The sequence below is a fragment of the Ischnura elegans genome, chromosome 7 (assembly GCF_921293095.1).
Source record: "Ischnura elegans chromosome 7, ioIscEleg1.1, whole genome shotgun sequence".
Lineage (NCBI taxonomy): Eukaryota > Metazoa > Arthropoda > Insecta > Odonata > Coenagrionidae > Ischnura > Ischnura elegans.
The window spans coordinates 85,018,635-85,033,242 of record NC_060252.1 but is presented as its reverse complement, the minus strand read 5'-3'; the positions used below and the strand labels follow the sequence as shown (position 1 = coordinate 85,033,242).

The following is a 14,608-nucleotide window of genomic DNA, read 5'->3' as shown; positions in this document are numbered from 1 at the left end:
TGGTGTTAGATTAGAAGGTTCACATTATCTCTGAAGGTATCTTACATAAGAAAAATGTATTTATTTATTTCCATACCACCGGAAACAGCTCTATTTGACCTTTTACATCGGCGTCATGACTTGTTAACAATTTAACATGCACTAACAACCATTTCCTGGATAGCGGTAACTTACCCAGGTGGGACTCGAAACGACGACCTCCTGTTTGGCAGGCAAGGACTTTACCCTACCGCCACTGAGGCCAGCGGAAAAGATAAGAAAATGCTCGGCGTATTGAAATAAGAGGTAGTTTAACTTTTCCACAATTATTTTAATGCATATGATGCATTTCGGCTCACAGAGCCATATTGTGGTGTAGGACTACCAACAGATCTAAAAAAAAGACTACTTTCTGTGAGCAGAAACACATTGTATTCATTAAAATAATTGTGGAAACGTGCCACTACCTTTTATTTCAATACAACATGACACCTTTATTTGTATGAGATTGAGGCTTTTCCAGTGGCGCCGACTCCATGGGGCTTGAGGGGGCCCGAGCCCCCTCATAGATATGTTTGGGGGGGCGGAGCCCCCTCAATAATTCAAGAAAATAATTAAGTTATATTATGCTTTGTGAAATCACAAAAATATATTGTTAATTTTTATTTCCCATGTTTGAAGATAGCTACCTTTTAAATAAATTCAACAATGTGTGTTGAAACAAATAATTATAAGGTTAAGCAGGTTAACTGAATCAAGTAGTGTGAATCATGGTAGTGTTTCGGTGCTGCGACACACTTTGGATTTAACCTCTTCCCGGGGAAAGACCTCCGATGTGGGCCCCCCCAATATTTTTTATAAGTCGGCGCCCCTGGGCTTTTCCAAACCAAAATGTATGTGTTGTTGACCCTTTGCATCCTTCTCACTCCTCATCTTCACTGTTGTGTCTCCCCAACTTCAAAACGAACCCGTAAGCTCTTTGTCCATGAGAAAGTTATTCGATACTCATTAAAACCCCTCCCCCAATTAATAATCAACCAAAAATTGTGTAAATTTGCTCGCATCACATATAGTTCCACCTTGAAAATGACATAAGTTGTCGGAACATAGATAAATAAAATTCTGTGGACTATGAATATATGCCATGAAGTCACGCCCGAGACAAAAAAATTTACTAAATAAATCACTTTGGAAGGTGCTTTGTTAATATGAAGTTGTATCCTAGTTGATGAAGAACTCAGAATGAAATTCCATGTGGTCACCGCATCCTACAAGCTAAACCATTACACTGCAATATAGGCTGACGGTAACATTTCCCTTGTTTACCAACTGCAATGCCATATATTTTAGAGTGAATGATAAGATTTTTCAATGAAAGTGCTTGTCAAGCACTGTGGGCCATACTCATTTGTGGCTTAGATATGGTTAGGTGCTGACATTGTGTCTCACACACTCTTCTTGGATGCTTCAATTTCAATATCAAATTCAAAGTCATGCATAAGGGGTTATTCTTGTGCTGCATGACCTGAGTTGCACTAAATAGGATATCCATGTTTTCCATGTATATGATATTCATGTAATCTATGCTACCGTGATAAACATGCTTTTTTACCTGTTTTTTTTTAAACACTAATTTATTTTCTCTAGTCATCCATTTCCACATTTATTCATGTAGACATATTTACTCATCATTAATATATATTTTGATTTTTTAGTACTAGGAAATACAGTAAATGTATCTGCCTAAACATTGAAGCATTAATCAAATTTATAATTCTGGGAAGTTAACCAATGTAATGGAAAAATTATGGAGTGCATCATGTTGCTATCATTAATTTCTAAAACATAATGGTCCAGTGTGCATTTATGAATGATCAAGAGGAAATCTTCATGTATCCTAATGATTTATTTTGCAGTGGATGCAGGACGTCCGGAGAGATCTTCCAGGATAGTTTGCGCCACAGCGTTTCCCATGATAGTGTGTTCTCGTCAGGGGAGAGAAGGGTGTCTAGCGGAGGCAGTGGTAATGGCAGTGGCGGCGGCGGAAGGCCTCCCCAGCCCCTGGCCCCATCCTCATCTGCCCAACAAGTGGCCGCACATCAAAGCGTCAGGGTGAGTGACCTACAAGCACATAACAACTTAGCTTTCTTATGGCTTACAATTACAGTAGAACCTCAGATAACGGCCACAATTCGTTCCAGAAAGCTGGTCGTTATCCGAAATGTTTGCTATCCGGAACAATTTTCCCAATAAAACATAAAGGAAATAGGAATAATTGGTTCCTAGCTCCCATTGAGTTGCTATTATTTGAAAGTTACAGGCTATATAGGTATGTTTTTTTAAATGAGAATAGTTATAATACAGTACAAATTGAGTTAGATATAAATAAAAGAATTAAAGAAAGCATTTAAAAATAAGGAAACATAGGAAAACTAACCGTTTATACTGCCATGTGATGGTGTGAGTGGATGGAGGTGTGGGGAGGAAGGGGTGGAATTACTGCTTGGAGGGGGAATCCCCCTCTGTGAGTACTTCGGGGGAAGTCCTCTGTCACTTTGAGATTGAAGGAAAAATACTTATCCAGTGTTTGTTGCTTCTGCCTCTTTTGTAACACCTGTACTTTGTATCAATTTGGGATCGCACAGCACCAAACACAAACATGGCCGCTAAACATCTGTTCGCTAACCGAAATTTTGTTTGCTATCGGAGACAAATTTTTAGCAAAATTTTTGGTTATCAGAGGCGTTCGCTAACCGTGGTTTCACTGTATTTGGGATTTGTGTAACAGTTGGCTAGATGTGCTATTGGGGAACTGCACAGAATTTAGAACACTCCTGAGTAATATAGAACTCAGCTACCTTATATGTACTTGTAATTTTTTTAAATTTTCATCTTCGAATGTCATCCTTAGTTGAGTGTGAAAACAATGCTTAAAGTTTGGATTTCCCAGAAAAAAATAAAACTAAGAAAAGTGTCAAATGTTGGGGGATGCATCCATCAGGCCCTCTGAAGGATGTACATCAGTGGTAGGTTTAATTGGAGCATTTTACAACCTTCATTCCATCCATTAATCCTGTTCCCTGCTTTGCCCATCCCCCTTATATATATTCCTACCATCTAACATGGTTTCCAGCATCCCCTCTCTGCGCTGAGAATTTACGCCATCCCTCACACTCACTGTCTCTTTTTCACCCTCTGTTTCCTCGCATTACCCTTCTCAATTCATTTTCTTTTTATTCACTTCACCAATTTCTAAACTACAAACCAGTCTCTAAATGTTGTCTCCAGCTTACTTTCATTATCTTTCCCCATTATCCTTTTATCTGTCTTGTAAAATGTTATACTCCGGATCCCAGTCTTAGCTAACCTATTCTTTGAACTCCTACTTAAAAATCCTTTCATCGGTTCTTTTCGTTCATGAAAATTTTGAATATGGTAATCTCTTTCTGATATCTTTATTGCTGCACCAATATTCCACTAATATGCCTCCCAAGTATTTAAACTGATTCACCTGCTCAAGTTTGTGGCAATTTACTTTTATGTTTACTCTCATGTTCCTTGCTCTTGTAGCTCTAACCTCTGCTAGGCTTACCATATTCGGTGCACAGCAGCAATTTCACTGAAAATATAAATTAGAGACTTATTCCTAATTTTTTTCTAGGTTAACCTCTTTGCCTTCAGGTAATACTTTGGCATACAGTGCACACACTCCTCCATCCTCATGGAACTTTTCCATCTCTTCACATTGCACTTGCCACCAAATCTTCTTGCCTTCTTTTTTATCCATTATTTCTTCATCTCCCTTTAATTTCTTCCTCTGTGTTTACATTTATTCACTTCACAATTTGTTATCATTTCTACCATAATCTACGGTTTATAAATCCTTCCGCTCTCCACTTATCCAATTGACTTCTCTGCTTCTATGCCACTCTTGAAGTTCCTGTTTTAAACTCTCTCCCACCCTTTTTCTACTGTCTCTTTATCCTTCTCTCTCATATTCTATGGTTCACTAGACTGCTATCTTATTCCAATCTCTTAGTCCTATTCAGAGCTTACTCTTTCCAGAGAATGTTACTTTTTCTTGCCTTCATTGTCTGCATTTTCTTACCCTTTGGAACCTAGTGTTGCATCTCATTGGCGTTTGTTTGGAACCCAATTCCAAATCTTCATCAAGCTCCCTCAATTTATCACACTCTGATTTGATAAATCTCTGTCTCATCCTGATGTTTTTACGTGATATCTCCCAGAGTCCCCTAGAATATCCATGTGCATCAGCACCCGTAGCATTCTGTTAAGTATTTGTTGCTTAAAAATTCAAATTCTGTCGCTTTATCTCTGTGTTCATGTGAGATTCCTATAATATATTTCCTAACTTCATTTCTATCTATCCTTTCCCCTACTTCATCATTCCAGGTCTGCAATAAAATAGATTTTTTTTCTTACCAGGATATCCGGTGATAGTTATATCCCCTAGCTTATTTCCATTTGTGTCTGTTTAAGTTTGCCTTTATGGCTGGCACACCATGACATTTGTGGGCTTAATTCAATTTCCAATTTCTTCCAACTATATTTTTTAATATAGCATGATGTGGGCTACTATACTCGGTTGAAAATATGTGGCTGAGAAGGTGTGGCTAAAGGAATTGGTGGAGAGTGCCTTTCATGTAAGTTTGGAAACTGTTGGCAGCTAAGAATTAAGGCTAGGGGGGTTTTTGGTGCAACTATTACTTGGAGGTCTGGGGGGTACAGAATACCTACCAGGATTAGCAGGACATGCAGGGGCCCTCCACCAGAAATTTTTTAAGATAAACGGTTTAAAATTATGAGTATTACAGATGTCTGAGGGATATTTTATGAAACCTTACATTATCGTATTAAGTTTTATTAATCCAATTAAGTAAAATAGATTAAACTTGAAAAATTTCTCTGAGCTCTGGGGAGGTTTTATCCCCAAAAATCCCCTCCTCGCTGTGCCACTGCGGCGCATGACTCACCGGTGGTCACAGGTATTTTAGCTCTGGTGCTAAGACAATATGCCCGCTCATTTAGAGGGGACCGAGGATAATCCCTTCATTGAGGCACAGGAAATGGTCAGCTACCACACTGAATCCGATACCATTGGTGATAGGCCTGGCTATCTTTCTTTTCACTGCCGACCATGGGCGTACCCAGAGGAGGCAAGCTGTCCCTCCCTAGAAGTGAAAATAAATTTAGTTAAAAATGAAAGTTTTGAACAAATTTTATTTTTAAGAAAAATGATATAAGACATGGAACTAAAATAAAAATCATTATGTTTTTAAGTAAATAAATTCATAAACTAATGAAGAGATTTCATAATTTTCTTAAATCTTGGTTTCATAAACCTTTTTTGTACTAAAATGTTACAATCTGAATCACCACAGCTTCCTACTCTCCCCCAGTTTTGATTCTGGGTTCGCCTATGCTGCCGGCATACAAAATTTTCATCTTCTTTTATATTACTTTTATAGGAGGGAAAACTTATTAGAAATCATCCATTAACAGGGGCGCCGACTTATAAAAAATATTGGGGGGGCCCATATCCGAGGTCTTGCCCCGGGAAGAGGTTAAATTCAAAGTGTGTCGCAGCACCGAAACACTATCATGATTCACACCACCTGATTCAGTCAACCTGCTTCACCTTATAATTATTTGTTTTAACACATTGTTGAACTTATTTTAAAAGGTAACTATCGTCAAACATGGGAAATAAAAATTACCAATATATTTTTGTGATTTCACAAAGCATAATATAACTTCATTATTTTCTTGAAATATTGAGGGGGCTCCGCCCCCCCAAACGAATCTTTGAGGGGGCTCGGGCCCCCTCAGGCCCCATGGAGTCGGCGCCACTGTCCATTAACTTCCGTGGCAAAATTCTACATGTTTTCCAGTTGGAGAATACATAAGTGGTTAACCTTTCCTAGCCTTTCATGGAACTACTTTATTGGCATGATTTCCTTAGAGGATATCCCTCTGAGGTCAAAGGATGTTTACACCTACACATCGTGAATTTTTAATAATGATTTCATAGTGAGAGCCGTCTAGGTAAGCCAGTGGAACACCAGTGAAAAATGAACAGCCTCTTAACTCAAGTTAGCGTGTTCACAGCAGTGTGACCCACCAAAGGGTTACACCTGACTTCCTCCCTGCATGATGGCAAAAATACTGTTTTTCTTCATTTTGCAGCAGTTACCATTAAGAAAAATGAGAAGTGAGAGACATTAAACATGGTGTATCTATACAATTTATGGTAACCTATGTGGTGTGACCTGAAATTGAGTGTGTACCACAACGAGTCATGCCATCCAGGACAAAACTCGTTTAACACAGACAAGCGTGACCCAGCAGGCATATAACTCCCACATACTTCTCACTCTATGGGAGATATTATTTAGGCATTTGAAGCTTTGATACTTAAGTTAGTAGCTCAGTTGTCTATTCGATGGGCTATCATACTCTCCACCTTTGATGGTTATGTGTAGAATATTTCAAAGAGTAATCCCAATTAAGCGTCCAGCCTACCTTTGCCGAGTCTCCCACAAATGGATTTGATGTGTTAAAATTCCGCGGAGGAAAAGCCATTTTCCTTGATCAAAATTTGAAACCAGGTCTACCGAATTCATGCAAGGTGCTCTGTCCCTGATTGTACCATCTTCTTTTTCTGCTGAACAAATTTGGGAGACCCTGATTCGAACCTTGGTCAAAGGAAATGATTTTCCTTTGTGAAATTTTTTGCACTTCATAATAATTTATGATTATATTTGTGAGACTTAGTTGCAGCGTTATCCTAGGCTGTCTGTAAACTTGCCACTTTTTAAGGTAGGGTATATTAAGGTTGTCATTTTTGGGGGATGGAGGTTGAGGGGTTTATTACTTTCCACAGTGCTTTAGGTACACAAAAACTCCCTGCAGTAATACATCTGAGGTCTGATATATATTGACAAGTGGCTTTTAGATGTACATCAATTATTTTTTTAATTTTTTTATTAAGCTGATGAAATAAAAAACTTTCATTGGATAGCCACCATAAAGTTTACCGTCTTATGAGAAAAAAGCTTGCCGTTTTTTTTTCAGAAAACATGGGGGTGCCTCTCCCCCAAACTTACCCTCCCTATTAATCCACCGTAGGACCCAGGTTCGTGGTCCAGGAAAATGATTTTTCCTCTTGGGAATTTTGGCACCTCATAATAAATGATGATTAATTTTTTGAGACTTAGGTGCATTGTCAGGTGGGGCCATTGGTAAACTTGCCACTTTCCAGACTGGATCAGATTAAGCTTGTCGTTTTGGGGTGGGGGGTTAATTTACAGTTTTTAGAAGCATAATTTGAAGTTGGCATTTCACAATTGTGGTTTCAACAGGACATAGTTTGGAACAACTTTATACCTTATGGGATGTATACTATGAAAGTTCGCAGGATTTGTTTTACTATTTACTTGTTTTAAAACAGGTTTGATAGCAATTGTTTAAAAATTACAGTTTTTACTGGTATCGTCTAATGTTGAGCTACAAAATTGTGGTTTCAAGTGGACATAATGTTAAATTAAGGAAAAAAACATTTTTTAGACAGCTACCTTTAAAAATGCCATATTTTCAGTTTTTACAGAAAATGCATGTGGGGCGGCGAACCCACCCCTCGTACCCCATCATCATCAAATTTCACCCACTGGACCCGGGTTCGAATCTCGGTCAACGAAAATGATTTATCCTCTGGGGAATTTTCGCGCCTCGTAATGAATAATGATTATTATTTAGAGAGACCGAGGTGCATTGTTCGTTGGGACTGTCGGTAAACTTGCCTCTTTCGAGGTCACTTGCCTCCAGCCGTCGTCACCGCGCTTCGAACAATTACCGCCCGCAGCCGATGTGACACCGTCCGCATGGGGGGATGATGATCTCCTCCCGCTTACGGTATAAACCTGTCCCAAATGGAACGTCAACCTCCCCGTAGAGCTTTCTTTCGTTTTTTTCCTCCTCCCGACGACAGCGACTCTCGGCTTCCGCCTTCGGTGCGTTCGCTGGGAAACACCCTTCTTTTTCGTAATAAATGCGCATCCACTTTCGCCCGTGGAAGCCGGTTTGGTTTTAGATAACCCGTGCTGAAAGAATCACTCATTTCCCTGTTTGCCAGGCAGTTCTCGCCGTGGAGGTATGAGGGTGATAATTATCAACTGCGAATCCTCACGATAACTAGCTGACAGTATGATAGAGGAAAATATGGAGGAAATGTCCCTGGAAGGACCGCCATTATCTTCCGTCTCTTGTCAACAATCCTAAAGGCTGTTTTACACGAGGTACGGAATTGCGCAGGTTAGAACTGCATTAATTTCTAAAATGGCGTGGAATTGCGCGAATGCATTAACGAAATTGGAACGGGCTATTTTGCCATCCCACGTCCACGCATTCTCGTATGTGTTCTAGCAATTCACCGCTTTACACGACGAAATTTTGACTGCGCCTTCGTACACACGTCAGATTGTGCAAGTACCACGTGCCCCGTGTAAAACGGCCTTAATATTGGCTCTCCACTCAATTTTACCAATTTCTAGGAATGGTGAACTGTACTACTTCTCGCTCTTACAAACGAGTTACTTATCTTTGTCGTAGGCGCTGCTCAGTGTCATGTATGTTAACCAGCTAGTTGTGAAGTGACAAGTGCTTTGTGCAGCCCCCTCTTAAAAGATGCCAATGATGATGAGTTCCAAGTTGAAAGGTTAAGATTATTCCATGAGGTATAATAAGGGGTATCAACCGAAATTTACATTCCGATTTACATTCGAAATACAATGATGTTTTTTATCAAATTCATAACTCTTCAACGCTATTCCCCGCAATTACAAATATTATACGTATTGGAAAAAAGTGGATTGAATTGCACTCATCACCGCGCTGCGGACATTTTTTAAAGCAGATTATAATGCGACCGGAGTGGCTACAGAAATCACCCTTCTATGGGATAGAATTGGGCCTCCTCTATGCAGTCCCCCTGGCCTCCACTCTTGATTTCTTCGCTGCTGTGATTTTCCAAGCCTCGCACCCGTGGAGAAACATTCTTACAGGTATAAACACCAAAAGAGGAAATTCCGATGCGATAAAAAATCAATTTTACGTAATCGGGAATCGGACCCAGATCCGTGGAATACCGAGGGACGAGTAGGTAACGTGGGGCAGGTCAAGCAGCGTACAAAGACACGTAAGAGATGTTAAAGAACTCGTTCGTCACCGGAAGAAATAGCTGCGGTGCACCAATCCTGGAATCGTAGTGTGCACTATGCGCGTATGTAAAGCTAGTGGCGTAGTAAGTGATGTGTTAAGTGTGTTAGTGTAAGTGGGTTAAGCGTTTTGTAGTTTGTTTTAAACCTTTGCCCCCACAATCTCGAGCTAAGGAGTGTTTTTCGTTAGAGATCTAATTCGATTGAGGTTACACGTGGGAAATTTTATAGTTGTCTCATAAAATCTTTCAGAAAAAGTGATTCTGTTTTCATTTATTTGATTTTATTTTTGTTTACCATTATTTATAGTTTTTCTAAACATTTTCCTTCATGATAGAGTGAATCTTTCAGAAAAGTCCCCTCACAGTGCTTTTATGTTTTTCGCCACTGCTAAAGTGTCAGCTTGTCATCCGATTTTGGTTGACCTTCGTCGACGAAATCCTCTTGCAGCAAAGAAATTAGAAAATCCGTTTGTAAGTCAGGGGTAGATTAAGGTCGTCGCTTTTTTGGGGGATAGTTTACAGTTTTTTAAGGTAAGGTTTGAAGTTGACATTTCACAATTGCGGTTTCTACGGGACGCTTTGTTAAATAACTTTAAAGCTTATGGGATATTTACAGTGAAAGTTCGCTGGATATTTTTACTATTTATTCATTTTGAAACAGGGTTGATGGGATTCGATTAAGACATAGTTTTTAGTGGTATCGTCTGATATTGAAATAAATACTTGTATTTTTTCATAATTATAACATTTATTACGACCTAGTTTTCAATGTTACTACATGAACTTCAAAGTATAAATGGCGTTTACAAATATTTATAGGTACGAATTTTATAGTCGTGGAAAAATGCAAGTATTTATTTCGATATGGAAAAATTCCGCTCAATCGCGCTTGAATCTTTAGATTCTATCGTTTGATGTTTAGCTTCAGCTTAAGAGTAGTTTGCACGCGGCCCCCAAAGTAACGTTCTCAGGCGATATAACTGTGGTGGAACTTTCCACGAGTCCAAATTTTATTTCGTGCACTAGGTGTGATGATAGCGATCTGTGAAGACGTTTGTTCTTCCTCCGTTTCTGCTTTCTCCTCGACTCCTCCACGCTCAAAGGCTTCGATCCTCCCTGTGGGCGGAAATTCAGTGCGTATCGTTGAGCTTCCGGTTCATTCGAAGTTGAAGCCCTCGAGAGAGTGGTGAGCTTTTTTTGCCCTCCAGTTCCACGCTCCGCGGCCGCGGCTTGTACAGCGCAGGCTGACTTGTAAGCGGTCTTGCAACGCTTTGATTGCTCTTCCGTAACGGTGGAAGAAGTACCTACGTGACGGATGGCTGTCGTAACGCAGATGCGATAAAGTTCGAGAGAAGTCGAGCGTTCCTTACCGACTTGAGGAAGAATTTATAGCGATCGATATTTACGTGTTCTGAATCATTTTCGTCGTCACCGGAGCGGCTTCATCCCCCATTAATATTGATGGTTAAGCGGGAAGAAACTTGCTTAGCTATTATTAGTTGTGATCCTCAGGTTTAGGTTGGTTGTGTGGGAAGCACAAGCAGTGGCATCCGCTGATTAAATTTTATGTTTTAGCAAAAAAAAGAGAACTTGTTTAGCTATAATTAGCTGTGATCTACTGGTTTACGTCGGTTTTAACGAATGCATGATTATCTACCGCCAACGGAGGTATCTTTTTATTTGGTTTCCCTTTTTCATCGGAGAATACGTGACGTGGAGATTAAGTTTTGGGTTTAGTTTTTTATGCAGGGTTATTTAGTCTCTTCCGTTTTGGACTATGTGGAGTAAAATTTTGAATATAGGTAACCGCGATCTTAGGTAACCATTTTCTCGTAAAATTCAAGTACCGACTTAAATTTATTTCGGAGAAATAATTCAAACTTGTGGGAACTTTGGGGAACAGGAGGAGATAAAAAAATCTCTCATGATTATTTTTCTTGCGTTGCAAATGTTGAATATTGTCTTGCTCTCTTTCTGCGTTCCTCCCGGTTTATGCTCTTCACCTAACCCTTCCACGATTTGTCTTCATTTTCTCTGGTACCTCGCTTTTTATTCATCTCGTTTTTTGCCCTTTTATCTTTTCACCAGGCAGGCTCATTTCTTTTCCCGTCAGAGCTGGAGGCTAAATAAATTCCATGCATCCTGGTTTAACATTCTGCCAACCGTATTGTAGATAATCTTAAGAATCCTTGATCCTTCTCTTCTCAATCTTCATTCCTACCTGCCCAGGGGTGCCGACGTACAAAAAATACTGGGGGGGCCCAAACTGGGGATCTGCCCCAGGAAATTTTATAAGTACTGAGTTTTAAGTTTTTTAAGCATTTTGGAAGAGTCATATGATCAGCATTAGAACCTTGATAACACAAATCTCGATATCTGGACACTCCGGGGAAAATCGACAAGCCTGGCACATTTTTTCGTCACACCCATGACCAATTTTGGAGGGTGCTCGGGCCACCTCAGGCCCAGGAGTCGGCGCCACTGTAACCTGCCGTCCCTTTATGAGCAACTCGAGAAATATTCGCGAGATGTTTCTTGATATTTCTCCTCTCGGACGAATTGCTTTATGGACTCCACTCGTATTTTATGAAGGCTGAAGGAAACGTCCAGTTTTCGGGCATTTCTGATTCCTAGTTTCAATAGAAAATCATTGCAAACATTGTCTTTAATTGAATTTTTTTGCACTTCCACCGCAAAAATGGCGCTAACTTGCCGATACCTTGATCGGTTTATATTAAATTAATGTGGATTAATTAAAATTATACAGTTCCTTTCAAAATCGGTGTTAGATGGTTCCACATAGTTACTCCGAAAACGATTGTGTACCTATATTTTTTTAATTTTTGGTTTTTTAAATATTTTTTTATTTTTATTTTGAAAGAGAGAAAATAACTCAGTGACACAAAACTCAGCTTTTTCAGAAATTTTTTTACCCTAGTAGTAGGTATACACTTTGAATGTTGGAATACTAGTACTAATATATACGTGTTAACGTAGTTTGTCTCCGGGAGTAAAAATATTATTAAAAAGTTGAGCTCACTGAATTATTTTCCCCTCTTATATCGTGAATTACATCTGGCCATGGAACAGCCGTGAATGTATGAATCGTACGTTGGCTCAATCAATAAATTCGTATTGGAATTTCGACTTTCCTAGTTGGAATCTACGACGCCACATTCAAGTCAGCCTTGACATTGAACAACTGTTGTGCTCGCTGTGATTGATGCGCGAAATCATTTGGTAGCTTGCCAGAGAATGGCCAGTCTAGTTTTTCCCTTTTTCCCTATTCAGCTTTGTTCCTTTAGTGCTTAGCAGGTTACGGATTGCATACGCGGTTTTATTCTAATATTGGGGCGAAATAATGCTTAATTTACGCACTGATTGTTGTACAGAAATACTCATTAAGAGAATACTCATCTCATCGCCGCTTGAAAAATTTAGTGCCCGTCAAAAGTTAATATTCATAGCCAACTGCAATCTCAATTCAATGATCACTAGTCGTTTAATTTTCCATTCCTCATGCGCTCTTTGTCTGTAAAAGTAAATATGAAAAATCAGTTCAGCAATCAAGCCACAATTTTTTATCTAACTCCTCTTAGTCGTGTACGTTGTCAGTAGATGGCAGTGTAGTGAGCAATACTCTCTTCATATATCTTCATCGATTTTTTTCCTTGTGAAAAAGTCTTTTCCAATATCATAGTCAGAAAGTATTTTGTATAGCGTTTTGTTCTAAAATATTATCGTATATACTATGTATCGTATCGTGTACTATTTAAATATAATATCGTATTTTCCCAATCCAAAGCATACAAATTTAATATGAAGACACGTATTGAACAGCACTATGAAAAATACTTTTGGCGTTTCATTGTTAGACATGCTAATCCACCAAATCATGCCTTGGTTTTCATTTTTTTTACGAACATTCCGATACATGGGCCCGGGGCGAAACAAAATATCGGTGTCCCAGGATCAATTGGAATCCACATATACTCTTAGGTTTTCTGGAGTTGCCATGCATTTGACGTGCATTCTTACTGCATCTATGAGGGTTTCTAGGTCCACCATGAAAATTTCTCTCGTGACACTATTTTCCTTTAGACCCGACCGTTGAGGAAAGACGTTGAGACCCATTAACCACCTTCCCCCTTGGGTCAGTCAAGTGCATACGTTCTGAATTTAAATTATCAAGCGATAACTTAACAGAAATGTATGAATTATTTGCGTGAAAACAATTTTAAATTCTGTTGAATAAACTTACATACAGCTTTCAGCAAATTATCGCCAATATCATAATTATCGTTAATATAATTATATAATATAATCGTAATATCGTTATTTCCATTGCCTCCACATTTTCAATTAGTTTGTAAACCTTAATAATGAAAAAACTGAGGGAAGCGAAGAATAGAATGTCATTTTTTTTGTATAAAAAATTCAATCTATTGGCTCATTGACTTCATAGACTGCCGGCCTTAAAAAATACGCTTTCCGCGGCTGTATTTTCTGTAAATTGTATTTGAAAATCATAGTTTTAATCTAGCTCTCATTGTAGTATTTTTCTAGACGTAGGATTAATGTTGATTAATGCTAGAATATACATTGGCATGCTACCGTACTATTTTTTTCAGTATTTGGCAAATAAAAGCCGTGATTGAAGTCAAATTACTGCTATGAGAGTTGGCGTCACGGTCGGCTCAAATAGCCGGAGAAAGTATTGATTATATTTATAAGGATTGAATTGTTAGCGTTATTTGGAACTTATTTAACTTTTCAATCTCAGCAGAAATTGTCTTTGAAGGCAAAACTTTTCAAATTTAATTTCGCTAAAAGTACCTATTTTCTTTGGATGACAACACTGCGAACATACCTGCTAAAAAATGGAATTTCCCTCCCCCGTTCATCGTGACTGATTGCGCTGTTATACGTTTACAGTCGATTCTCTGTAATTGGCGATCCTTCTCAATTTCAAGATAGAATGGCAATTATCATTATTGTCGATTATTGCAAGAAAGCCGCAAAAAGGTCACCAAAATACGCGCAGCCAACCAAGTTGGAAGTTTATTGGGCGAAAACGGTAGTGTACTTGAAACTGATTTTAGTGTGTGCTTTGATTTGAAAGGCATTTAAAAATAAGGAAATACTGTGTAAATGTATTTTATGTAAAAAGATACTTCTGGAAATTGTATTTCCAGGCACAAAATAAAAGGTGAAAAGTATCGATAATACTTATTTCTAATGAATTTATTTTCAATGCTTATTCTCGTCAACATGGGATAATACTTTTAATTTTACAATCGGATAAATGGTGAACTAAAGAGAATGGAAATCCATTTTTTTTAATAAATGGACAGGAATGTTCTTTCACTTGATTCAAATAGGAAATGCATGTAA

At 38.7% G+C, this 14,608-nt stretch overlaps 1 protein-coding gene across 1 annotated transcript in view; it reads left to right on the top strand.

Moving 5' to 3' along the window:
- LOC124162706 overlaps nucleotides 1-14,608 on the top strand; it is a 435,651-nt gene that overhangs the window by 390,839 nt on the left and 30,204 nt on the right. The window contains exon 5 of the mRNA XM_046539314.1: nucleotides 1,896-2,091. Coding sequence (XP_046395270.1) covers nucleotides 1,896-2,091 — 196 coding nt within the window. The remainder of the gene's footprint in view (nucleotides 1-1,895; nucleotides 2,092-14,608) is intronic.